The sequence below is a fragment of the Octopus bimaculoides genome, chromosome 10 (assembly GCF_046866305.1).
Source record: "Octopus bimaculoides isolate indiv1 chromosome 10, ASM4686630v1, whole genome shotgun sequence".
Lineage (NCBI taxonomy): Eukaryota > Metazoa > Mollusca > Cephalopoda > Octopoda > Octopodidae > Octopus > Octopus bimaculoides.
In genome coordinates, this window is record NC_142937.1 from 77,992,806 (window position 1) to 78,018,853 (window position 26,048).

The 26,048-nt window shown below is 40.6% G+C and overlaps 1 protein-coding gene across 1 annotated transcript in view; it reads right to left on the minus strand.

Moving 5' to 3' along the window:
* LOC106880792 (uncharacterized) overlaps nt 1-26,048 on the minus strand; it is a 204,223-nt gene that overhangs the window by 27,405 nt on the left and 150,770 nt on the right. Inside the window, exons 45-85 of the mRNA XM_089358814.1 lie at nt 25,722-25,999; nt 24,940-25,309; nt 24,455-24,732; nt 23,673-24,042; nt 23,188-23,465; nt 22,406-22,775; nt 21,921-22,198; nt 21,139-21,508; nt 20,654-20,931; nt 19,872-20,241; nt 19,387-19,664; nt 18,605-18,974; nt 18,120-18,397; nt 17,338-17,707; nt 16,853-17,130; nt 16,071-16,440; nt 15,586-15,863; nt 14,804-15,173; nt 14,319-14,596; nt 13,537-13,906; nt 13,052-13,329; nt 12,234-12,639; nt 11,749-12,026; nt 10,967-11,336; nt 10,482-10,759; nt 9,664-10,069; nt 9,179-9,456; nt 8,397-8,766; nt 7,912-8,189; nt 7,130-7,499; nt 6,645-6,922; nt 5,863-6,232; nt 5,378-5,655; nt 4,596-4,965; nt 4,111-4,388; nt 3,329-3,698; nt 2,844-3,121; nt 2,062-2,431; nt 1,577-1,854; nt 795-1,164; nt 310-587 (exon numbers count right to left, since the gene is read on the minus strand). Coding sequence (XP_089214940.1) covers nt 310-587; nt 795-1,164; nt 1,577-1,854; nt 2,062-2,431; nt 2,844-3,121; nt 3,329-3,698; nt 4,111-4,388; nt 4,596-4,965; nt 5,378-5,655; nt 5,863-6,232; nt 6,645-6,922; nt 7,130-7,499; nt 7,912-8,189; nt 8,397-8,766; nt 9,179-9,456; nt 9,664-10,069; nt 10,482-10,759; nt 10,967-11,336; nt 11,749-12,026; nt 12,234-12,639; nt 13,052-13,329; nt 13,537-13,906; nt 14,319-14,596; nt 14,804-15,173; nt 15,586-15,863; nt 16,071-16,440; nt 16,853-17,130; nt 17,338-17,707; nt 18,120-18,397; nt 18,605-18,974; nt 19,387-19,664; nt 19,872-20,241; nt 20,654-20,931; nt 21,139-21,508; nt 21,921-22,198; nt 22,406-22,775; nt 23,188-23,465; nt 23,673-24,042; nt 24,455-24,732; nt 24,940-25,309; nt 25,722-25,999 — 13,310 coding nt within the window. The remainder of the gene's footprint in view (nt 1-309; nt 588-794; nt 1,165-1,576; nt 1,855-2,061; nt 2,432-2,843; nt 3,122-3,328; nt 3,699-4,110; nt 4,389-4,595; nt 4,966-5,377; nt 5,656-5,862; nt 6,233-6,644; nt 6,923-7,129; nt 7,500-7,911; nt 8,190-8,396; nt 8,767-9,178; nt 9,457-9,663; nt 10,070-10,481; nt 10,760-10,966; nt 11,337-11,748; nt 12,027-12,233; nt 12,640-13,051; nt 13,330-13,536; nt 13,907-14,318; nt 14,597-14,803; nt 15,174-15,585; nt 15,864-16,070; nt 16,441-16,852; nt 17,131-17,337; nt 17,708-18,119; nt 18,398-18,604; nt 18,975-19,386; nt 19,665-19,871; nt 20,242-20,653; nt 20,932-21,138; nt 21,509-21,920; nt 22,199-22,405; nt 22,776-23,187; nt 23,466-23,672; nt 24,043-24,454; nt 24,733-24,939; nt 25,310-25,721; nt 26,000-26,048) is intronic.

Genomic DNA, 26,048 nt, shown 5'->3' on the forward strand with positions numbered 1-26,048 from the left:
TATGGAGGAACTGCTAATGTAGTCTGTGTGCATCTTAATAGGAGGCTTCAGATTAAAAGAGATACTAGGAAATCTACAGGATACTTAAATGTGCTTCTCTACTAATTATTGTTACATTTGTAATATGACGATGCATGACAACGTTATGTGAATTGCGTAACCTATCGAATGAGACCAATAGAATTGTGTGTGAGTGGAAAAGAAGATATACACGAGCTCTTCTTAGACGTGAGAATTGAAATTGAAAATAGTAACTCCTGGATAGAGAGTGTTATGTACGTATATGCAAATAGAAGTGTTCTTACTTACTTGATCCAGCGGGCTGGAATTTGTAAATGCAACCATAACCCTGTAAGCTTGGACGTTTGTCAGTCGCTTGAGTTGCACTTTCCGTAGTTGGCGAGTCTCTTTAAAATTAAATGTGATGATTGGCGAGCTGTCAGTCTTAGCAGGAGTCCACACGTCACCTCCAGGACGCACATCATTTACTTGACTGCCAGTTTTCAAAGTCGATGGAATTATCTCATCATCTTTTAGATCGGCCATTGTGTCAACCAGGTCACATGGTGCCAAAGTTGTCGTAGGAACTGTGTAGAAGGAATGCAGGAAATAGACAAATGCATATCAACTGAAGTATTAATACGTGTCATTCAATGAATACTAAGAGTCAAGTGATTTGATAGATTTCACAATACATCCAGAGGAAAATCATTGACTTTACGCCGGTAAATGAGTGGGAAAGGCAGCGGACAGGGTTTGTTAGAGAAACGAATGAGAATACAAATTTCATATACCTGTAGTTGGTGGCGTCGTCGTCGATGCCACAGGTGTTGTCGTGGGTGAAGGTGTGGTAGTAGGGAAGGTTGTTCCAGTTGTTGGTTGGGTTGTTGGTGGCTTCGATGTAGAAACAACAGTGGTTGGTTTAGTTGTTGCCAGTGTAGTTGTGGCTTTCGTAGTAGTTGTGGCTGCCGTAGTTGTTTTCGCAGTTGTTCCTACAGTTGACTGTGTTGTCGTTACTGCTGGTGTTGTCTTTTGTTTCTTGCATTCCCATAAGTTGACCTCAGCTGACATTGCTAGTTGAGCGTTTGTTTTATAGAATATAATCTCCAGCGCTGTCACTTCGTCGTCGTTCGTAATTTCAAAGATTTCTTCTGCTTCCAACGTCTAAATAAGAATTTGAGGTAATCATAAGCATAGTGATAATTGAATGGATATGGGTTTTGTGTAGTGTGAATGGAGGATCTGCTACTAACTAATGGATTGGAGATATGGAGGAACTGCTAATGTAGTCTGTGTGCATCTTAATAGGAGGCTTCAGATTAAAAGAGATACTAGGAAATCTACAGGATACTTAAATGTGCTTCTCTACTAATTATTGTTACATTTGTAATATGACGATGCATGACAACGTTATGTGAATTGCGTAACCTATCGAATGAGACCAATAGAATTGTGTGTGAGTGGAAAAGAAGATATACACGAGCTCTTTTTAGACGTGAGAATTGAAATTGAAAATAGTAACTCCTGGATAGAGAGTGTTATGTACATATATGCAAATAGAAGTGTTCTTACTTACTTGATCCAGCGGGCTGGAATTTGTAAATGCAACCATAACCCTGTAAGCTTGGACGTTTGTCAGTCGCTTGAGTTGCACTTTCCGTAGTTGGCGAGTCTCTTTAAAATTAAATGTGATGATTGGCGAGCTGTCAGTCTTAGCAGGAGTCCACACGTCACCTCCAGGACGCACATCATTTACTTGACTGCCAGTTTTCAAAGTCGATGGAATTATCTCATCATCTTTTAGATCGGCCATTGTGTCAACCAGGTCACATGGTGCCAAAGTTGTCGTAGGAACTGTGTAGAAGGAATGCAGGAAATAGACAAATGCATATCAACTGAAGTATTAATACGTGTCATTCAATGAATACTAAGAGTCAAGTGATTTGATAGATTTCACAATACATCCAGAGGAAAATCATTGACTTTACGCCGGTAAATGAGTGGGAAAGGCAGCGGACAGGGTTTGTTAGCGAAACGAATGAGAATACAAATTTCATATACCTGTAGTTGGTGGCGTCGTCGTCGATGCCACAGGTGTTGTCGTGGGTGAAGGTGTGGTAGTAGGGAAGGTTGTTCCAGTTGTTGGTTGGGTTGTTGGTGGCTTCGATGTAGAAACAACAGTGGTTGGTTTAGTTGTTGCCAGTGTAGTTGTGGCTTTCGTAGTAGTTGTGGCTGCCGTAGTTGTTTTCGCAGTTGTTCCTACAGTTGACTGTGTTGTCGTTACTGCTGGTGTTGTCTTTTGTTTCTTGCATTCCCATAAGTTGACCTCAGCTGACATTGCTAGTTGAGCGTTTGTTTTATAGAATATAATCTCCAGCGCTGTCACTTCGTCGTCGTTCGTAATTTCAAAGATTTCTTCTGCTTCCAACGTCTAAATAAGAATTTGAGGTAATCATAAGCATAGTGATCATTGAATGGATATGGGTTTTGTGTAGTGTGAATGGAGGATCTGCTACTAACTAATGGATTGGAGATATGGAGGAACTGCTAATGTAGTCTGTGTGCATCTTAATAGGAGGCTTCAGATTAAAAGAGATACTAGGAAATCTACAGGATACTTAAATGTGCTTCTCTACTAATTATTGTTACATTTGTAATATGACGATGCATGACAACGTTATGTGAATTGCGTAACCTATCGAATGAGACCAATAGAATTGTGTGTGAGTGGAAAAGAAGATATACACGAGCTCTTCTTAGACGTGAGAATTGAAATTGAAAATAGTAACTCCTGGATAGAGAGTGTTATTTACGTATATGCAAATAGAAGTGTTCTTACTTACTTGATCCAGCGGGCTGGAATTTGTAAATGCAACCATAACCCTGTAAGCTTGGACGTTTGTCAGTCGCTTGAGTTGCACTTTCCGTAGTTGGCGAGTCTCTTTAAAATTAAATGTGATGATTGGCGAGCTGTCAGTCTTAGCAGGAGTCCACACGTCACCTCCAGGACGCACATCATTTACTTGACTGCCAGTTTTCAAAGTCGATGGAATTATCTCATCATCTTTTAGATCGGCCATTGTGTCAACCAGGTCACATGGTGCCAAAGTTGTCGTAGGAACTGTGTAGAAGGAATGCAGGAAATAGACAAATGCATATCAACTGAAGTATTAATACGTGTCATTCAATGAATACTAAGAGTCAAGTGATTTGATAGATTTCACAATACATCCAGAGGAAAATCATTGACTTTACGCCGGTAAATGAGTGGGAAAGGCAGCGGACAGGGTTTGTTAGAGAAACGAATGAGAATACAAATTTCATATACCTGTAGTTGGTGGCGTCGTCGTCGATGCCACAGGTGTTGTCGTGGGTGAAGGTGTGGTAGTAGGGAAGGTTGTTCCAGTTGTTGGTTGGGTTGTTGGTGGCTTCGATGTAGAAACAACAGTGGTTGGTTTAGTTGTTGCCAGTGTAGTTGTGGCTTTCGTAGTAGTTGTGGCTGCCGTAGTTGTTTTCGCAGTTGTTCCTACAGTTGACTGTGTTGTCGTTACTGCTGGTGTTGTCTTTTGTTTCTTGCATTCCCATAAGTTGACCTCAGCTGACATTGCTAGTTGAGCGTTTGTTTTATAGAATATAATCTCCAGCGCTGTCACTTCGTCGTCGTTCGTAATTTCAAAGATTTCTTCTGCTTCCAACGTCTAAATAAGAATTTGAGGTAATCATAAGCATAGTGATCATTGAATGGATATGGGTTTTGTGTAGTGTGAATGGAGGATCTGCTACTAACTAATGGATTGGAGATATGGAGGAACTGCTAATGTAGTCTGTGTGCATCTTAATAGGAGGCTTCAGATTAAAAGAGATACTAGGAAATCTACAGGATACTTAAATGTGCTTCTCTACTAATTATTGTTACATTTGTAATATGACGATGCATGACAACGTTATGTGAATTGCGTAACCTATCGAATGAGACCAATAGAATTGTGTGTGAGTGGAAAAGAAGATATACACGAGCTCTTCTTAGACGTGAGAATTGAAATTGAAAATAGTAACTCCTGGATAGAGAGTGTTATGTACATATATGCAAATAGAAGTGTTCTTACTTACTTGATCCAGCGGGCTGGAATTTGTAAATGCAACCATAACCCTGTAAGCTTGGACGTTTGTCAGTCGCTTGAGTTGCACTTTCCGTAGTTGGCGAGTCTCTTTAAAATTAAATGTGATGATTGGCGAGCTGTCAGTCTTAGCAGGAGTCCACACGTCACCTCCAGGACGCACATCATTTACTTGACTGCCAGTTTTCAAAGTCGATGGAATTATCTCATCATCTTTTAGATCGGCCATTGTGTCAACCAGGTCACATGGTGCCAAAGTTGTCGTAGGAACTGTGTAGAAGGAATGCAGGAAATAGACAAATGCATATCAACTGAAGTATTAATACGTGTCATTCAATGAATACTAAGAGTCAAGTGATTTGATAGATTTCACAATACATCCAGAGGAAAATCATTGACTTTACGCCGGTAAATGAGTGGGAAAGGCAGCGGACAGGGTTTGTTAGAGAAACGAATGAGAATACAAATTTCATATACCTGTAGTTGGTGGCGTCGTCGTCGATGCCACAGGTGTTGTCGTGGGTGAAGGTGTGGTAGTAGGCAAGGTTGTTCCAGTTGTTGGTTGGGTTGTTGGTGGCTTCGATGTAGAAACAACAGTGGTTGGTTTAGTTGTTGCCAGTGTAGTTGTGGCTTTCGTAGTAGTTGTGGCTGCCGTAGTTGTTTTCGCAGTTGTTCCTACAGTTGACTGTGTTGTCGTTACTGCTGGTGTTGTCTTTTGTTTCTTGCATTCCCATAAGTTGACCTCAGCTGACATTGCTAGTTGAGCGTTTGTTTTATAGAATATAATCTCCAGCGCTGTCACTTCGTCGTCGTTCGTAATTTCAAAGATTTCTTCTGCTTCCAACGTCTAAATAAGAATTTGAGGTAATCATAAGCATAGTGATCATTGAATGGATATGGGTTTTGTGTAGTGTGAATGGAGGATCTGCTACTAACTAATGGATTGGAGATATGGAGGAACTGATAATGTAGTCTGTGTGCATCTTAATAGGAGGCTTCAGATTAAAAGAGATACTAGGAAATCTACAGGATACTTAAATGTGCTTCTCTACTAATTATTGTTACATTTGTAATATGACGATGCATGACAACGTTATGTGAATTGCGTAACCTATCGAATGAGACCAATAGAATTGTGTGTGAGTGGAAAAGAAGATATACACGAGCTCTTCTTAGACGTGAGAATTGAAATTGAAAATAGTAACTCCTGGATAGAGAGTGTTATGTACATATATGCAAATAGAAGTGTTCTTACTTACTTGATCCAGCGGGCTGGAATTTGTAAATGCAACCATAACCCTGTAAGCTTGGACGTTTGTCAGTCGCTTGAGTTGCACTTTCCGTAGTTGGCGAGTCTCTTTAAAATTAAATGTGATGATTGGCGAGCTGTCAGTCTTAGCAGGAGTCCACACGTCACCTCCAGGACGCACATCATTTACTTGACTGCCAGTTTTCAAAGTCGATGGAATTATCTCATCATCTTTTAGATCGGCCATTGTGTCAACCAGGTCACATGGTGCCAAAGTTGTCGTAGGAACTGTGTAGAAGGAATGCAGGAAATAGACAAATGCATATCAACTGAAGTATTAATACGTGTCATTCAATGAATACTAAGAGTCAAGTGATTTGATAGATTTCACAATACATCCAGAGGAAAATCATTGACTTTACGCCGGTAAATGAGTGGGAAAGGCAGCGGACAGGGTTTGTTAGAGAAACGAATGAGAATACAAATTTCATATACCTGTAGTTGGTGGCGTCGTCGTCGATGCCACAGGTGTTGTCGTGGGTGAAGGTGTGGTAGTAGGCAAGGTTGTTCCAGTTGTTGGTTGGGTTGTTGGTGGCTTCGATGTAGAAACAACAGTGGTTGGTTTAGTTGTTGCCAGTGTAGTTGTGGCTTTCGTAGTAGTTGTGGCTGCCGTAGTTGTTTTCGCAGTTGTTCCTACAGTTGACTGTGTTGTCGTTACTGCTGGTGTTGTCTTTTGTTTCTTGCATTCCCATAAGTTGACCTCAGCTGACATTGCTAGTTGAGCGTTTGTTTTATAGAATATAATCTCCAGCGCTGTCACTTCGTCGTCGTTCGTAATTTCAAAGATTTCTTCTGCTTCCAACGTCTAAATAAGAATTTGAGGTAATCATAAGCATAGTGATCATTGAATGGATATGGGTTTTGTGTAGTGTGAATGGAGGATCTGCTACTAACTAATGGATTGGAGATATGGAGGAACTGCTAATGTAGTCTGTGTGCATCTTAATAGGAGGCTTCAGATTAAAAGAGATACTAGGAAATCTACAGGATACTTAAATGTGCTTCTCTACTAATTATTGTTACATTTGTAATATGACGATGCATGACAACGTTATGTGAATTGCGTAACCTATCGAATGAGACCAATAGAATTGTGTGTGAGTGGAAAAGAAGATATACACGAGCTCTTCTTAGACGTGAGAATTGAAATTGAAAATAGTAACTCCTGGATAGAGAGTGTTATGTACGTATATGCAAATAGAAGTGTTCTTACTTACTTGATCCAGCGGGCTGGAATTTGTAAATGCAACCATAACCCTGTAAGCTTGGACGTTTGTCAGTCGCTTGAGTTGCACTTTCCGTAGTTGGCGAGTCTCTTTAAAATTAAATGTGATGATTGGCGAGCTGTCAGTCTTAGCAGGAGTCCACACGTCACCTCCAGGACGCACATCATTTACTTGACTGCCAGTTTTCAAAGTCGATGGAATTATCTCATCATCTTTTAGATCGGCCATTGTGTCAACCAGGTCACATGGTGCCAAAGTTGTCGTAGGAACTGTGTAGAAGGAATGCAGAAAATAGACAAATGCATATCAACTGAAGTATTAATACGTGTCATTCAATGAATACTAAGAGTCAAGTGATTTGATAGATTTCACAATACATCCAGAGGAAAATCATTGACTTTACGCCGGTAAATGAGTGGGAAAGGCAGCGGACAGGGTTTGTTAGAGAAACGAATGAGAATACAAATTTCATATACCTGTAGTTGGTGGCGTCGTCGTCGATGCCACAGGTGTTGTCGTGGGTAAAGGTGTGGTAGTAGGTAAGGTTGTTCCAGTTGTTGGTTGGGTTGTTGGTGGCTTCGATGTAGAAACAACAGTGGTTGGTTTAGTTGTTGCCAGTGTAGTTGTGGCTTTCGTAGTAGTTGTGGCTGCCGTAGTTGTTTTCGCAGTTGTTCCTACAGTTGACTGTGTTGTCGTTACTGCTGGTGTTGTCTTTTGTTTCTTGCATTCCCATAAGTTGACCTCAGCTGACATTGCTAGTTGAGCGTTTGTTTTATAGAATATAATCTCCAGCGCTGTCACTTCGTCGTCGTTCGTAATTTCAAAGATTTCTTCTGCTTCCAACGTCTAAATAAGAATTTGAGGTAATCATAAGCATAGTGATCATTGAATGGATATGGGTTTTGTGTAGTGTGAATGGAGGATCTGCTACTAACTAATGGATTGGAGATATGGAGGAACTGCTAATGTAGTCTGTGTGCATCTTAATAGGAGGCTTCAGATTAAAAGAGATACTAGGAAATCTACAGGATACTTAAATGTGCTTCTCTACTAATTATTGTTACATTTGTAATATGACGATGCATGACAACGTTATGTGAATTGCGTAACCTATCGAATGAGACCAATAGAATTGTGTGTGAGTGGAAAAGAAGATATACACGAGCTCTTCTTAGACGTGAGAATTGAAATTGAAAATAGTAACTCCTGGATAGAGAGTGTTATGTACATATATGCAAATAGAAGTGTTCTTACTTACTTGATCCAGCGGGCTGGAATTTGTAAATGCAACCATAACCCTGTAAGCTTGGACGTTTGTCAGTCGCTTGAGTTGCACTTTCCGTAGTTGGCGAGTCTCTTTAAAATTAAATGTGATGATTGGCGAGCTGTCAGTCTTAGCAGGAGTCCACACGTCACCTCCAGGACGCACATCATTTACTTGACTGCCAGTTTTCAAAGTCGATGGAATTATCTCATCATCTTTTAGATCGGCCATTGTGTCAACCAGGTCACATGGTGCCAAAGTTGTCGTAGGAACTGTGTAGAAGGAATGCAGGAAATAGACAAATGCATATCAACTGAAGTATTAATACGTGTCATTCAATGAATACTAAGAGTCAAGTGATTTGATAGATTTCACAATACATCCAGAGGAAAATCATTGACTTTACGCCGGTAAATGAGTGGGAAAGGCAGCGGACAGGGTTTGTTAGAGAAACGAATGAGAATACAAATTTCATATACCTGTAGTTGGTGGCGTCGTCGTCGATGCCACAGGTGTTGTCGTGGGTGAAGGTGTGGTAGTAGGGAAGGTTGTTCCAGTTGTTGGTTGGGTTGTTGGTGGCTTCGATGTAGAAACAACAGTGGTTGGTTTAGTTGTTGCCAGTGTAGTTGTGGCTTTCGTAGTAGTTGTGGCTGCCGTAGTTGTTTTCGCAGTTGTTCCTACAGTTGACTGTGTTGTCGTTACTGCTGGTGTTGTCTTTTGTTTCTTGCATTCCCATAAGTTGACCTCAGCTGACATTGCTAGTTGAGCGTTTGTTTTATAGAATATAATCTCCAGCGCTGTCACTTCGTCGTCGTTCGTAATTTCAAAGATTTCTTCTGCTTCCAACGTCTAAATAAGAATTTGAGGTAATCATAAGCATAGTGATCATTGAATGGATATGGGTTTTGTGTAGTGTGAATGGAGGATCTGCTACTAACTAATGGATTGGAGATATGGAGGAACTGCTAATGTAGTCTGTGTGCATCTTAATAGGAGGCTTCAGATTAAAAGAGATACTAGGAAATCTACAGGATACTTAAATGTGCTTCTCTACTAATTATTGTTACATTTGTAATATGACGATGCATGACAACGTTATGTGAATTGCGTAACCTATCGAATGAGACCAATAGAATTGTGTGTGAGTGGAAAAGAAGATATACACGAGCTCTTCTTAGACGTGAGAATTGAAATTGAAAATAGTAACTCCTGGATAGAGAGTGTTATGTACGTATATGCAAATAGAAGTGTTCTTACTTACTTGATCCAGCGGGCTGGAATTTGTAAATGCAACCATAACCCTGTAAGCTTGGACGTTTGTCAGTCGCTTGAGTTGCACTTTCCGTAGTTGGCGAGTCTCTTTAAAATTAAATGTGATGATTGGCGAGCTGTCAGTCTTAGCAGGAGTCCACACGTCACCTCCAGGACGCACATCATTTACTTGACTGCCAGTTTTCAAAGTCGATGGAATTATCTCATCATCTTTTAGATCGGCCATTGTGTCAACCAGGTCACATGGTGCCAAAGTTGTCGTAGGAACTGTGTAGAAGGAATGCAGGAAATAGACAAATGCATATCAACTGAAGTATTAATACGTGTCATTCAATGAATACCAAGAGTCAAGTGATTTGATAGATTTCACAATACATCCAGAGGAAAATCATTGACTTTACGCCGGTAAATGAGTGGGAAAGGCAGCGGACAGGGTTTGTTAGAGAAACGAATGAGAATACAAATTTCTTATACCTGTAGTTGGTGGCGTCGTCGTCGATGCCACAGGTGTTGTCGTGGGTAAAGGTGTGGTAGTAGGGAAGGTTGTTCCAGTTGTTGGTTGGGTTGTTGGTGGCTTCGATGTAGAAACAACAGTGGTTGGTTTAGTTGTTGCCAGTGTAGTTGTGGCTTTCGTAGTAGTTGTGGCTGCTGTAGTAGTTGTGGCTGCTGTAGTAGTTGTGGCTGCCGTAGTTGTTTTCGCAGTTGTTCCTACAGTTGACTGTGTTGTCGTTACTGCTGGTGTTGTCTTTTGTTTCTTGCATTCCCATAAGTTGACCTCAGCTGACATTGCTAGTTGAGCGTTTGTTTTATAGAATACAATCTCCAGCGCTGTCACTTCGTCGTCGTTCGTAATTTCAAAGATTTCTTCTGCTTCCAAAGTCTAAATAAGAATTTGAGGTAATCATAAGCATAGTGATCATTGAATGGATATGGGTTTTGTGTAGTGTGAATGGAGGATCTGCTACTAACTAATGGATTGGAGATATGGAGGAACTGCTAATGTAGTCTGTGTGCATCTTAATAGGAGGCCTCAGTTTAAAAGAGATACTAGGAAATCTACAGGATACTTAAATGTGCTTCTCTACTAATTATTGTTACATTTGTAATATGACTATGCATGACAACGTTATGTGAATTGCGTAACCTATCGAATGAGACCAATAGAATTGTGTGTGAGTGGAAAAGAAGATATACACGAGCTCTTCTTAGACGTGAGAATTGAAATTGAAAATAGTAACTCCTGGATAGAGAGTGTTATGTACGTATATGCAAATAGAAGTGTTCTTACTTACTTGATCCAGCGGGCTGGAATTTGTAAATGCAACCATAACCCTGTAAGCTTGGACGTTTGTCAGTCGCTTGAGTTGCACTTTCCGTAGTTGGCGAGTCTCTTTAAAATTAAATGTGATGATTGGCGAGCTGTCAGTCTTAGCAGGAGTCCACACGTCACCTCCAGGACGCACATCATTTACTTGACTGCCAGTTTTCAAAGTCGATGGAATTATCTCATCATCTTTTAGATCGGCCATTGTGTCAACCAGGTCACATGGTGCCAAAGTTGTCGTAGGAACTGTGTAGAAGGAATGCAGGAAATAGACAAATGCATATCAACTGAAGTATTAATACGTGTCATTCAATGAATACTAAGAGTCAAGTGATTTGATAGATTTCACAATACATCCAGAGGAAAATCATTGACTTTACGCCGGTAAATGAGTGGGAAAGGCAGCGGACAGGGTTTGTTAGAGAAACGAATGAGAATACAAATTTCATATACCTGTAGTTGGTGGCGTCGTCGTCGATGCCACAGGTGTTGTCGTGGGTGAAGGTGTGGTAGTAGGCAAGGTTGTTCCAGTTGTTGGTTGGGCTGTTGGTGGCTTCGATGTAGAAACAACAGTGGTTGGTTTAGTTGTTGCCAGTGTAGTTGTGGCTTTCGTAGTAGTTGTGGCTGCCGTAGTTGTTTTCGCAGTTGTTCCTACAGTTGACTGTGTTGTCGTTACTGCTGGTGTTGTCTTTTGTTTCTTGCATTCCCATAAGTTGACCTCAGCTGACATTGCTAGTTGAGCGTTTGTTTTATAGAATATAATCTCCAGCGCTGTCACTTCGTCGTCGTTCGTAATTTCAAAGATTTCTTCTGCTTCCAACGTCTAAATAAGAATTTGAGGTAATCATAAGCATAGTGATCATTGAATGGATATGGGTTTTGTGTAGTGTGAATGGAGGATCTGCTACTAACTAATGGATTGGAGATATGGAGGAACTGCTAATGTAGTCTGTGTGCATCTTAATAGGAGGCTTCAGATTAAAAGAGATACTAGGAAATCTACAGGATACTTAAATGTGCTTCTCTACTAATTATTGTTACATTTGTAATATGACGATGCATGACAACGTTATGTGAATTGCGTAACCTATCGAATGAGACCAATAGAATTGTGTGTGAGTGGAAAAGAAGATATACACGAGCTCTTCTTAGACGTGAGAATTGAAATTGAAAATAGTAACTCCTGGATAGAGAGTGTTATGTACGTATATGCAAATAGAAGTGTTCTTACTTACTTGATCCAGCGGGCTGGAATTTGTAAATGCAACCATAACCCTGTAAGCTTGGACGTTTGTCAGTCGCTTGAGTTGCACTTTCCGTAGTTGGCGAGTCTCTTTAAAATTAAATGTGATGATTGGCGAGCTGTCAGTCTTAGCAGGAGTCCACACGTCACCTCCAGGACGCACATCATTTACTTGACTGCCAGTTTTCAAAGTCGATGGAATTATCTCATCATCTTTTAGATCGGCCATTGTGTCAACCAGGTCACATGGTGCCAAAGTTGTCGTAGGAACTGTGTAGAAGGAATGCAGGAAATAGACAAATGCATATCAACTGAAGTATTAATACGTGTCATTCAATGAATACCAAGAGTCAAGTGATTTGATAGATTTCACAATACATCCAGAGGAAAATCATTGACTTTACGCCGGTAAATGAGTGGGAAAGGCAGCGGACAGGGTTTGTTAGAGAAACGAATGAGAATACAAATTTCTTATACCTGTAGTTGGTGGCGTCGTCGTCGATGCCACAGGTGTTGTCGTGGGTAAAGGTGTGGTAGTAGGGAAGGTTGTTCCAGTTGTTGGTTGGGTTGTTGGTGGCTTCGATGTAGAAACAACAGTGGTTGGTTTAGTTGTTGCCAGTGTAGTTGTGGCTTTCGTAGTAGTTGTGGCTGCTGTAGTAGTTGTGGCTGCTGTAGTAGTTGTGGCTGCCGTAGTTGTTTTCGCAGTTGTTCCTACAGTTGACTGTGTTGTCGTTACTGCTGGTGTTGTCTTTTGTTTCTTGCATTCCCATAAGTTGACCTCAGCTGACATTGCTAGTTGAGCGTTTGTTTTATAGAATACAATCTCCAGCGCTGTCACTTCGTCGTCGTTCGTAATTTCAAAGATTTCTTCTGCTTCCAAAGTCTAAATAAGAATTTGAGGTAATCATAAGCATAGTGATCATTGAATGGATATGGGTTTTGTGTAGTGTGAATGGAGGATCTGCTACTAACTAATGGATTGGAGATATGGAGGAACTGCTAATGTAGTCTGTGTGCATCTTAATAGGAGGCCTCAGTTTAAAAGAGATACTAGGAAATCTACAGGATACTTAAATGTGCTTCTCTACTAATTATTGTTACATTTGTAATATGACTATGCATGACAACGTTATGTGAATTGCGTAACCTATCGAATGAGACCAATAGAATTGTGTGTGAGTGGAAAAGAAGATATACACGAGCTCTTCTTAGACGTGAGAATTGAAATTGAAAATAGTAACTCCTGGATAGAGAGTGTTATGTACGTATATGCAAATAGAAGTGTTCTTACTTACTTGATCCAGCGGGCTGGAATTTGTAAATGCAACCATAACCCTGTAAGCTTGGACGTTTGTCAGTCGCTTGAGTTGCACTTTCCGTAGTTGGCGAGTCTCTTTAAAATTAAATGTGATGATTGGCGAGCTGTCAGTCTTAGCAGGAGTCCACACGTCACCTCCAGGACGCACATCATTTACTTGACTGCCAGTTTTCAAAGTCGATGGAATTATCTCATCATCTTTTAGATCGGCCATTGTGTCAACCAGGTCACATGGTGCCAAAGTTGTCGTAGGAACTGTGTAGAAGGAATGCAGGAAATAGACAAATGCATATCAACTGAAGTATTAATACGTGTCATTCAATGAATACTAAGAGTCAAGTGATTTGATAGATTTCACAATACATCCAGAGGAAAATCATTGACTTTACGCCGGTAAATGAGTGGGAAAGGCAGCGGACAGGGTTTGTTAGAGAAACGAATGAGAATACAAATTTCATATACCTGTAGTTGGTGGCGTCGTCGTCGATGCCACAGGTGTTGTCGTGGGTGAAGGTGTGGTAGTAGGCAAGGTTGTTCCAGTTGTTGGTTGGGCTGTTGGTGGCTTCGATGTAGAAACAACAGTGGTTGGTTTAGTTGTTGCCAGTGTAGTTGTGGCTTTCGTAGTAGTTGTGGCTGCCGTAGTTGTTTTCGCAGTTGTTCCTACAGTTGACTGTGTTGTCGTTACTGCTGGTGTTGTCTTTTGTTTCTTGCATTCCCATAAGTTGACCTCAGCTGACATTGCTAGTTGAGCGTTTGTTTTATAGAATATAATCTCCAGCGCTGTCACTTCGTCGTCGTTCGTAATTTCAAAGATTTCTTCTGCTTCCAACGTCTAAATAAGAATTTGAGGTAATCATAAGCATAGTGATCATTGAATGGATATGGGTTTTGTGTAGTGTGAATGGAGGATCTGCTACTAACTAATGGATTGGAGATATGGAGGAACTGCTAATGTAGTCTGTGTGCATCTTAATAGGAGGCTTCAGATTAAAAGAGATACTAGGAAATCTACAGGATACTTAAATGTGCTTCTCTACTAATTATTGTTACATTTGTAATATGACGATGCATGACAACGTTATGTGAATTGCGTAACCTATCGAATGAGACCAATAGAATTGTGTGTGAGTGGAAAAGAAGATATACACGAGCTCTTCTTAGACGTGAGAATTGAAATTGAAAATAGTAACTCCTGGATAGAGAGTGTTATGTACGTATATGCAAATAGAAGTGTTCTTACTTACTTGATCCAGCGGGCTGGAATTTGTAAATACAACCATAACCCTGTAAGCTTGGACGTTTGTCAGTCGCTTGAGTTGCACTTTCCGTAGTTGGCGAGTCTCTTTAAAATAAAATGTGATGATTGGCGAGCTGTCAGTCTTAGCAGGAGTCCACACGTCACCTCCAGGACGCACATCATTTACTTGACTGCCAGTTTTCAAAGTCGATGGAATTATCTCATCATCTTTTAGATCGGCCATTGTGTCAACCAGGTCACATGGTGCCAAAGTTGTCGTAGGAACTGTGTAGAAGGAATGCAGGAAATAGACAAATGCATATCAACTGAAGTATTAATACGTGTCATTCAATGAATACTAAGAGTCAAGTGATTTGATAGATTTCACAATACATCCAGAGGAAAATCATTGACTTTACGCCGGTAAATGAGTGGGAAAGGCAGCGGACAGGGTTTGTTAGAGAAACGAATGAGAATACAAATTTCATATACCTGTAGTTGGTGGCGTCGTCGTCGATGCCACAGGTGTTGTCGTGGGTGAAGGTGTGGTAGTAGGCAAGGTTGTTCCAGTTGTTGGTTGGGTTGTTGGTGGCTTCGATGTAGAAACAACAGTGGTTGGTTTAGTTGTTGCCAGTGTAGTTGTGGCTTTCGTAGTAGTTGTGGCTGCCGTAGTTGTTTTCGCAGTTGTTCCTACAGTTGACTGTGTTGTCGTTACTGCTGGTGTTGTCTTTTGTTTCTTGCATTCCCATAAGTTGACCTCAGCTGACATTGCTAGTTGAGCGTTTGTTTTATAGAATATAATCTCCAGCGCTGTCACTTCGTCGTCGTTCGTAATTTCAAAGATTTCTTCTGCTTCCAACGTCTAAATAAGAATTTGAGGTAATCATAAGCATAGTGATCATTGAATGGATATGGGTTTTGTGTAGTGTGAATGGAGGATCTGCTACTAACTAATGGATTGGAGATATGGAGGAACTGCTAATGTAGTCTGTGTGCATCTTAATAGGAGGCTTCAGATTAAAAGAGATACTAGGAAATCTACAGGATACTTAAATGTGCTTCTCTACTAATTATTGTTACATTTGTAATATGACGATGCATGACAACGTTATGTGAATTGCGTAACCTATCGAATGAGACCAATAGAATTGTGTGTGAGTGGAAAAGAAGATATACACGAGCTCTTCTTAGACGTGAGAATTGAAATTGAAAATAGTAACTCCTGGATAGAGAGTGTTATGTACGTATATGCAAATAGAAGTGTTCTTACTTACTTGATCCAGCGGGCTGGAATTTGTAAATACAACCATAACCCTGTAAGCTTGGACGTTTGTCAGTCGCTTGAGTTGCACTTTCCGTAGTTGGCGAGTCTCTTTAAAATAAAATGTGATGATTGGCGAGCTGTCAGTCTTAGCAGGAGTCCACACGTCACCTCCAGGACGCACATCATTTACTTGACTGCCAGTTTTCAAAGTCGATGGAATTATCTCATCATCTTTTAGATCGGCCATTGTGTCAACCAGGTCACATGGTGCCAAAGTTGTCGTAGGAACTGTGTAGAAGGAATGCAGGAAATAGACAAATGCATATCAACTGAAGTATTAATACGTGTCATTCAATGAATACTAAGAGTCAAGTGATTTGATAGATTTCACAATACATCCAGAGGAAAATCATTGACTTTACGCCGGTAAATGAGTGGGAAAGGCAGCGGACAGGGTTTGTTAGAGAAACGAATGAGAATACAAATTTCATATACCTGTAGTTGGTGGCGTCGTCGTCGATGCCACAGGTGTTGTCGTGGGTGAAGGTGTGGTAGTAGGCAAGGTTGTTCCAGTTGTTGGTTGGGTTGTTGGTGGCTTCGATGTAGAAACAACAGTGGTTGGTTTAGTTGTTGCCAGTGTAGTTGTGGCTTTCGTAGTAGTTGTGGCTGCCGTAGTTGTTTTCGCAGTTGTTCCTACAGTTGACTGTGTTGTCGTTACTGCTGGTGTTGTCTTTTGTTTCTTGCATTCCCATAAGTCGACCTCAGCTGACATTGCTAGTTGAGCGTTTGTTTTATAGAATACAATCTCCAGCGCTGTCACTTCGTCGTCGTTCGTAATTTCAAAGATTTCTTCTGCTTCCAAAGTCTAAATAAGAATTTGAGGTAATCATAAGCATAGTGATCATTGAATGGATATGGGTTTTGTGTAGTGTGAATGGAGGATCTGCTACTAACTAATGGATTGGAGATATGGAGGAACTGCTAATGTAGTCTGTGTGCATCTTAATAGGAGGCCTCAGTTTAAAAGAGATACTAGGAAATCTACAGGATACTTAAATGTGCTTCTCTACTAATTATTGTTACATTTGTAATATGACTATGCATGACAACGTTATGTGAATTGCGTAACCTATCGAATGAGACCAATAGAATTGTGTGTGAGTGGAAAAGAAGATATACACGAGCTCTTCTTAGACGTGAGAATTGAAATTGAAAATAGTAACTCCTGGATAGAGAGTGTTATGTACGTATATGCAAATAGAAGTGTTCTTACTTACTTGATCCAGCGGGCTGGAATTTGTAAATGCAACCATAACCCTGTAAGCTTGGACGTTTGTCAGTCGCTTGAGTTGCACTTTCCGTAGTTGGCGAGTCTCTTTAAAATTAAATGTGATGATTGGCGAGCTGTCAGTCTTAGCAGGAGTCCACACGTCACCTCCAGGACGCACATCATTTACTTGACTGCCAGTTTTCAAAGTCGATGGAATTATCTCATCATCTTTTAGATCGGCCATTGTGTCAACCAGGTCACATGGTGCCAAAGTTGTCGTAGGAACTGTGTAGAAGGAATGCAGGAAATAGACAAATGCATATCAACTGAAGTATTAATACGTGTCATTCAATGAATACTAAGAGTCAAGTGATTTGATAGATTTCACAATACATCCAGAGGAAAATCATTGACTTTACGCCGGTAAATGAGTGGGAAAGGCAGCGGACAGGGTTTGTTAGAGAAACGAATGAGAATACAAATTTCATATACCTGTAGTTGGTGGCGTCGTCGTCGATGCCACAGGTGTTGTCGTGGGTGAAGGTGTGGTAGTAGGTAAGGTTGTTCCAGTTGTTGGTTGGGTTGTTGGTGGCTTCGATGTAGAAACAACAGTGGTTGGTTTAGTTGTTGCCAGTGTAGTTGTGGCTTTCGTAGTAGTTGTGGCTGCCGTAGTTGTTTTCGCAGTTGTTCCTACAGTTGACTGTGTTGTCGTTACTGCTGGTGTTGTCTTTTGTTTCTTGCATTCCCATAAGTTGACCTCAGCTGACATTGCTAGTTGAGCGTTTGTTTTATAGAATATAATCTCCAGCGCTGTCACTTCGTCGTCGTTCGTAATTTCAAAGATTTCTTCTGCTTCCAACGTCTAAATAAGAATTTGAGGTAATCATAAGCATAGTGATCATTGAATGGATATGGGTTTTGTGTAGTGTGAATGGAGGATCTGCTACTAACTAATGGATTGGAGATATGGAGGAACTGCTAATGTAGTCTGTGTGCATCTTAATAGGAGGCTTCAGATTAAAAGAGATACTAGGAAATCTACAGGATACTTAAATGTGCTTCTCTACTAATTATTGTTACATTTGTAATATGACGATGCATGACAACGTTATGTGAATTGCGTAACCTATCGAATGAGACCAATAGAATTGTGTGTGAGTGGAAAAGAAGATATACACGAGCTCTTCTTAGACGTGAGAATTGAAATTGAAAATAGTAACTCCTGGATAGAGAGTGTTATGTACGTATATGCAAATAGAAGTGTTCTTACTTACTTGATCCAGCGGGCTGGAATTTGTAAATACAACCATAACCCTGTAAGCTTGGACGTTTGTCAGTCGCTTGAGTTGCACTTTCCGTAGTTGGCGAGTCTCTTTAAAATAAAATGTGATGATTGGCGAGCTGTCAGTCTTAGCAGGAGTCCACACGTCACCTCCAGGACGCACATCATTTACTTGACTGCCAGTTTTCAAAGTCGATGGAATTATCTCATCATCTTTTAGATCGGCCATTGTGTCAACCAGGTCACATGGTGCCAAAGTTGTCGTAGGAACTGTGTAGAAGGAATGCAGGAAATAGACAAATGCATATCAACTGAAGTATTAATACGTGTCATTCAATGAATACTAAGAGTCAAGTGATTTGATAGATTTCACAATACATCCAGAGGAAAATCATTGACTTTACGCCGGTAAATGAGTGGGAAAGGCAGCGGACAGGGTTTGTTAGAGAAACGAATGAGAATACAAATTTCATATACCTGTAGTTGGTGGCGTCGTCGTCGATGCCACAGGTGTTGTCGTGGGTGAAGGTGTGGTAGTAGGCAAGGTTGTTCCAGTTGTTGGTTGGGTTGTTGGTGGCTTCGATGTAGAAACAACAGTGGTTGGTTTAGTTGTTGCCAGTGTAGTTGTGGCTTTCGTAGTAGTTGTGGCTGCCGTAGTTGTTTTCGCAGTTGTTCCTACAGTTGACTGTGTTGTCGTTACTGCTGGTGTTGTCTTTTGTTTCTTGCATTCCCATAAGTCGACCTCAGCTGACATTGCTAGTTGAGCGTTTGTTTTATAGAATACAATCTCCAGCGCTGTCACTTCGTCGTCGTTCGTAATTTCAAAGATTTCTTCTGCTTCCAAAGTCTAAATAAGAATTTGAGGTAATCATAAGCATAGTGATCATTGAATGGATATGGGTTTTGTGTAGTGTGAATGGAGGATCTGCTACTAACTAATGGATTGGAGATATGGAGGAACTGCTAATGTAGTCTGTGTGCATCTTAATAGGAGGCCTCAGTTTAAAAGAGATACTAGGAAATCTACAGGATACTTAAATGTGCTTCTCTACTAATTATTGTTACATTTGTAATATGACTATGCATGACAACGTTATGTGAATTGCGTAACCTATCGAATGAGACCAATAGAATTGTGTGTGAGTGGAAAAGAAGATATACACGAGCTCTTCTTAGACGTGAGAATTGAAATTGAAAATAGTAACTCCTGGATAGAGAGTGTTATGTACGTATATGCAAATAGAAGTGTTCTTACTTACTTGATCCAGCGGGCTGGAATTTGTAAATGCAACCATAACCCTGTAAGCTTGGACGTTTGTCAGTCGCTTGAGTTGCACTTTCCGTAGTTGGCGAGTCTCTTTAAAATTAAATGTGATGATTGGCGAGCTGTCAGTCTTAGCAGGAGTCCACACGTCACCTCCAGGACGCACATCATTTACTTGACTGCCAGTTTTCAAAGTCGATGGAATTATCTCATCATCTTTTAGATCGGCCATTGTGTCAACCAGGTCACATGGTGCCAAAGTTGTCGTAGGAACTGTGTAGAAGGAATGCAGGAAATAGACAAATGCATATCAACTGAAGTATTAATACGTGTCATTCAATGAATACTAAGAGTCAAGTGATTTGATAGATTTCACAATACATCCAGAGGAAAATCATTGACTTTACGCCGGTAAATGAGTGGGAAAGGCAGCGGACAGGGTTTGTTAGAGAAACGAATGAGAATACAAATTTCATATACCTGTAGTTGGTGGCGTCGTCGTCGATGCCACAGGTGTTGTCGTGGGTGAAGGTGTGGTAGTAGGTAAGGTTGTTCCAGTTGTTGGTTGGGTTGTTGGTGGCTTCGATGTAGAAACAACAGTGGTTGGTTTAGTTGTTGCCAGTGTAGTTGTGGCTTTCGTAGTAGTTGTGGCTGCCGTAGTTGTTTTCGCAGTTGTTCCTACAGTTGACTGTGTTGTCGTTACTGCTGGTGTTGTCTTTTGTTTCTTGCATTCCCATAAGTTGACCTCAGCTGACATTGCTAGTTGAGCGTTTGTTTTATAGAATATAATCTCCAGCGCTGTCACTTCGTCGTCGTTCGTAATTTCAAAGATTTCTTCTGCTTCCAACGTCTAAATAAGAATTTGAGGTAATCATAAGCATAGTGATCATTGAATGGATATGGGTTTTGTGTAGTGTGAATGGAGGATCTGCTACTAACTAATGGATTGGAGATATGGAGGAACTGCTAATGTAGTCTGTGTGCATCTTAATAGGAGGCTTCAGATTAAAAGAGATACTAGGAAATCTACAGGATACTTAAATGTGCTTCTCTACTAATTATTGTTACATTTGTAATATGACGATGCATGACAACGTTATGTGAATTGCGTAACCTATCGAATGAGACCAATAGAATTGTGTGTGAGTGGAAAAGAAGATATACACGAGCTCTTCTTAGACGTGAGAATTGAAATTGAAAATAGTAACTCCTGGATAGAGAGTGTTATGTACGTATATGCAAATAGAAGTGTTCTTACTTACTTGATCCAGCGGGCTGGAATTTGTAAATACAACCATAACCCTGTAAGCTTGGACGTTTGTCAGTCGCTTGAGTTGCACTTTCCGTAGTTGGCGAGTCTCTTTAAAATAAAATGTGATGATTGGCGAGCTGTCAGTCTTAGCAGGAGTCCACACGTCACCTCCAGGACGCACATCATTTACTTGACTGCCAGTTTTCAAAGTCGATGGAATTATCTCATCATCTTTTAGATCGGCCATTGTGTCAACCAGGTCACATGGTGCCAAAGTTGTCGTAGGAACTGTGTAGAAGGAATGCAGGAAATAGACAAATGCATATCAACTGAAGTATTAATACGTGTCATTCAATGAATACTAAGAGTCAAGTGATTTGATAGATTTCACAATACATCCAGAGGAAAATCATTGACTTTACGCCGGTAAATGAGTGGGAAAGGCAGCGGACAGGGTTTGTTAGAGAAACGAATGAGAATACAAATTTCATATACCTGTAGTTGGTGGCGTCGTCGTCGATGCCACAGGTGTTGTCGTGGGTAAAGGTGTGGTAGTAGGGAAGGTTGTTCCAGTTGTTGGTTGGGTTGTTGGTGGCTTCGATGTAGAAACAACAGTGGTTGGTTTAGTTGTTGCCAGTGTAGTTGTGGCTTTCGTAGTAGTTGTGGCTGCCGTAGTTGTTTTCGCAGTTGTTCCTACAGTTGACTGTGTTGTCGTTACTGCTGGTGTTGTCTTTTGTTTCTTGCATTCCCATAAGTTGACCTCAGCTGACATTGCTAGTTGAGCGTTTGTTTTATAGAATATAATCTCCAGCGCTGTCACTTCGTCGTCGTTCGTAATTTCAAAGATTTCTTCTGCTTCCAACGTCTAAATAAGAATTTGAGGTAATCATAAGCATAGTGATCATTGAATGGATATGGGTTTTGTGTAGTGTGAATGGAGGATCTGCTACTAACTAATGGATTGGAGATATGGAGGAACTGCTAATGTAGTCTGTGTGCATCTTAATAGGAGGCTTCAGATTAAAAGAGATACTAGGAAATCTACAGGATACTTAAATGTGCTTCTCTACTAATTATTGTTACATTTGTAATATGACGATGCATGACAACGTTATGTGAATTGCGTAACCTATCGAATGAGACCAATAGAATTGTCTGTGAGTGGAAAAGAAGATATACACGAGCTCTTCTTAGACGTGAGAATTGAAATTGAAAATAGTAACTCCTGGATAGAGAGTGTTATGTACGTATATGCAAATAGAAGTGTTCTTACTTACTTGATCCAGCGGGCTGGAATTTGTAAATACAACCATAACCCTGTAAGCTTGGACGTTTGTCAGTCGCTTGAGTTGCACTTTCCGTAGTTGGCGAGTCTCTTTAAAATAAAATGTGATGATTGGCGAGCTGTCAGTCTTAGCAGGAGTCCACACGTCACCTCCAGGACGCACATCATTTACTTGACTGCCAGTTTTCAAAGTCGATGGAATTATCTCATCATCTTTTAGATCGGCCATTGTGTCAACCAGGTCACATGGTGCCAAAGTTGTCGTAGGAACTGTGTAGAAGGAATGCAGGAAATAGACAAATGCATATCAACTGAAGTATTAATACGTGTCATTCAATGAATACTAAGAGTCAAGTGATTTGATAGATTTCACAATACATCCAGAGGAAAATCATTGACTTTACGCCGGTAAATGAGTGGGAAAGGCAGCGGACAGGGTTTGTTAGAGAAACGAATGAGAATACAAATTTCATATACCTGTAGTTGGTGGCGTCGTCGTCGATGCCACAGGTGTTGTCGTGGGTGAAGGTGTGGTAGTAGGCAAGGTTGTTCCAGTTGTTGGTTGGGTTGTTGGTGGCTTCGATGTAGAAACAACAGTGGTTGGTTTAGTTGTTGCCAGTGTAGTTGTGGCTTTCGTAGTAGTTGTGGCTGCCGTAGTTGTTTTCGCAGTTGTTCCTACAGTTGACTGTGTTGTCGTTACTGCTGGTGTTGTCTTTTGTTTCTTGCATTCCCATAAGTTGACCTCAGCTGACATTGCTAGTTGAGCGTTTGTTTTATAGAATATAATCTCCAGCGCTGTCACTTCGTCGTCGTTCGTAATTTCAAAGATTTCTTCTGCTTCCAACGTCTAAATAAGAATTTGAGGTAATCATAAGCATAGTGATCATTGAATGGATATGGGTTTTGTGTAGTGTGAATGGAGGATCTGCTACTAACTAATGGATTGGAGATATGGAGGAACTGCTAATGTAGTCTGTGTGCATCTTAATAGGAGGCTTCAGATTAAAAGAGATACTAGGAAATCTACAGGATACTTAAATGTGCTTCTCTACTAATTATTGTTACATTTGTAATATGACGATGCATGACAACGTTATGTGAATTGCGTAACCTATCGAATGAGACCAATAGAATTGTGTGTGAGTGGAAAAGAAGATATACACGAGCTCTTCTTAGACGTGAGAATTGAAATTGAAAATAGTAACTCCTGGATAGAGAGTGTTATGTACGTATATGCAAATAGAAGTGTTCTTACTTACTTGATCCAGCGGGCTGGAATTTGTAAATACAACCATAACCCTGTAAGCTTGGACGTTTGTCAGTCGCTTGAGTTGCACTTTCCGTAGTTGGCGAGTCTCTTTAAAATAAAATGTGATGATTGGCGAGCTGTCAGTCTTAGCAGGAGTCCACACGTCACCTCCAGGACGCACATCATTTACTTGACTGCCAGTTTTCAAAGTCGATGGAATTATCTCATCATCTTTTAGATCGGCCATTGTGTCAACCAGGTCACATGGTGCCAAAGTTGTCGTAGGAACTGTGTAGAAGGAATGCAGGAAATAGACAAATGCATATCAACTGAAGTATTAATACGTGTCATTCAATGAATACTAAGAGTCAAGTGATTTGATAGATTTCACAATACATCCAGAGGAAAATCATTGACTTTACGCCGGTAAATGAGTGGGAAAGGCAGCGGACAGGGTTTGTTAGAGAAACGAATGAGAATACAAATTTCATATACCTGTAGTTGGTGGCGTCGTCGTCGATGCCACAGGTGTTGTCGTGGGTGAAGGTGTGGTAGTAGGCAAGGTTGTTCCAGTTGTTGGTTGGGTTGTTGGTGGCTTCGATGTAGAAACAACAGTGGTTGGTTTAGTTGTTGCCAGTGTAGTTGTGGCTTTCGTAGTAGTTGTGGCTGCCGTAGTTGTTTTCGCAGTTGTTCCTACAGTTGACTGTGTTGTCGTTACTGCTGGTGTTGTCTTTTGTTTCTTGCATTCCCATAAGTTGACCTCAGCTGACATTGCTAGTTGAGCGTTTGTTTTATAGAATATAATCTCCAGCGCTGTCACTTCGTCGTCGTTCGTAATTTCAAAGATTTCTTCTGCTTCCAACGTCTAAATAAGAATTTGAGGTAATCATAAGCATAGTGATCATTGAATGGATATGGGTTTTGTGTAGTGTGAATGGAGGATCTGCTACTAACTAATGGATTGGAGATATGGAGGAACTGCTAATGTAGTCTGTGTGCATCTTAATAGGAGGCTTCAGATTAAAAGAGATACTAGGAAATCTACAGGATACTTAAATGTGCTTCTCTACTAATTATTGTTACATTTGTAATATGACGATGCATGACAACGTTATGTGAATTGCGTAACCTATCGAATGAGACCAATAGAATTGTGTGTGAGTGGAAAAGAAGATATACACGAGCTCTTCTTAGACGTGAGAATTGAAATTGAAAATAGTAACTCCTGGATAGAGAGTGTTATGTACGTATATGCAAATAGAAGTGTTCTTACTTACTTGATCCAGCGGGCTGGAATTTGTAAATACAACCATAACCCTGTAAGCTTGGACGTTTGTCAGTCGCTTGAGTTGCACTTTCCGTAGTTGGCGAGTCTCTTTAAAATAAAATGTGATGATTGGCGAGCTGTCAGTCTTAGCAGGAGTCCACACGTCACCTCCAGGACGCACATCATTTACTTGACTGCCAGTTTTCAAAGTCGATGGAATTATCTCATCATCTTTTAGATCGGCCATTGTGTCAACCAGGTCACATGGTGCCAAAGTTGTCGTAGGAACTGTGTAGAAGGAATGCAGGAAATAGACAAATGCATATCAACTGAAGTATTAATACGTGTCATTCAATGAATACTAAGAGTCAAGTGATTTGATAGATTTCACAATACATCCAGAGGAAAATCATTGACTTTACGCCGGTAAATGAGTGGGAAAGGCAGCGGACAGGGTTTGTTAGAGAAACGAATGAGAATACAAATTTCATATACCTGTAGTTGGTGGCGTCGTCGTCGATGCCACAGGTGTTGTCGTGGGTGAAGGTGTGGTAGTAGGCAAGGTTGTTCCAGTTGTTGGTTGGGTTGTTGGTGGCTTCGATGTAGAAACAACAGTGGTTGGTTTAGTTGTTGCCAGTGTAGTTGTGGCTTTCGTAGTAGTTGTGGCTGCCGTAGTTGTTTTCGCAGTTGTTCCTACAGTTGACTGTGTTGTCGTTACTGCTGGTGTTGTCTTTTGTTTCTTGCATTCCCATAAGTTGACCTCAGCTGACATTGCTAGTTGAGCGTTTGTTTTATAGAATATAATCTCCAGCGCTGTCACTTCGTCGTCGTTCGTAATTTCAAAGATTTCTTCTGCTTCCAACGTCTAAATAAGAATTTGAGGTAATCATAAGCATAGTGATCATTGAATGGATATGGGTTTTGTGTAGTGTGAATGGAGGATCTGCTACTAACTAATGGATTGGAGATATGGAGGAACTGCTAATGTAGTCTGTGTGCATCTTAATAGGAGGCTTCAGATTAAAAGAGATACTAGGAAATCTACAGGATACTTAAATGTGCTTCTCTACTAATTATTGTTACATTTGTAATATGACGATGCATGACAACGTTATGTGAATTGCGTAACCTATCGAATGAGACCAATAGAATTGTGTGTGAGTGGAAAAGAAGATATACACGAGCTCTTCTTAGACGTGAGAATTGAAATTGAAAATAGTAACTCCTGGATAGAGAGTGTTATGTACGTATATGCAAATAGAAGTGTTCTTACTTACTTGATCCAGCGGGCTGGAATTTGTAAATACAACCATAACCCTGTAAGCTTGGACGTTTGTCAGTCGCTTGAGTTGCACTTTCCGTAGTTGGCGAGTCTCTTTAAAATAAAATGTGATGATTGGCGAGCTGTCAGTCTTAGCAGGAGTCCACACGTCACCTCCAGGACGCACATCATTTACTTGACTGCCAGTTTTCAAAGTCGATGGAATTATCTCATCATCTTTTAGATCGGCCATTGTGTCAACCAGGTCACATGGTGCCAAAGTTGTCGTAGGAACTGTGTAGAAGGAATGCAGGAAATAGACAAATGCATATCAACTGAAGTA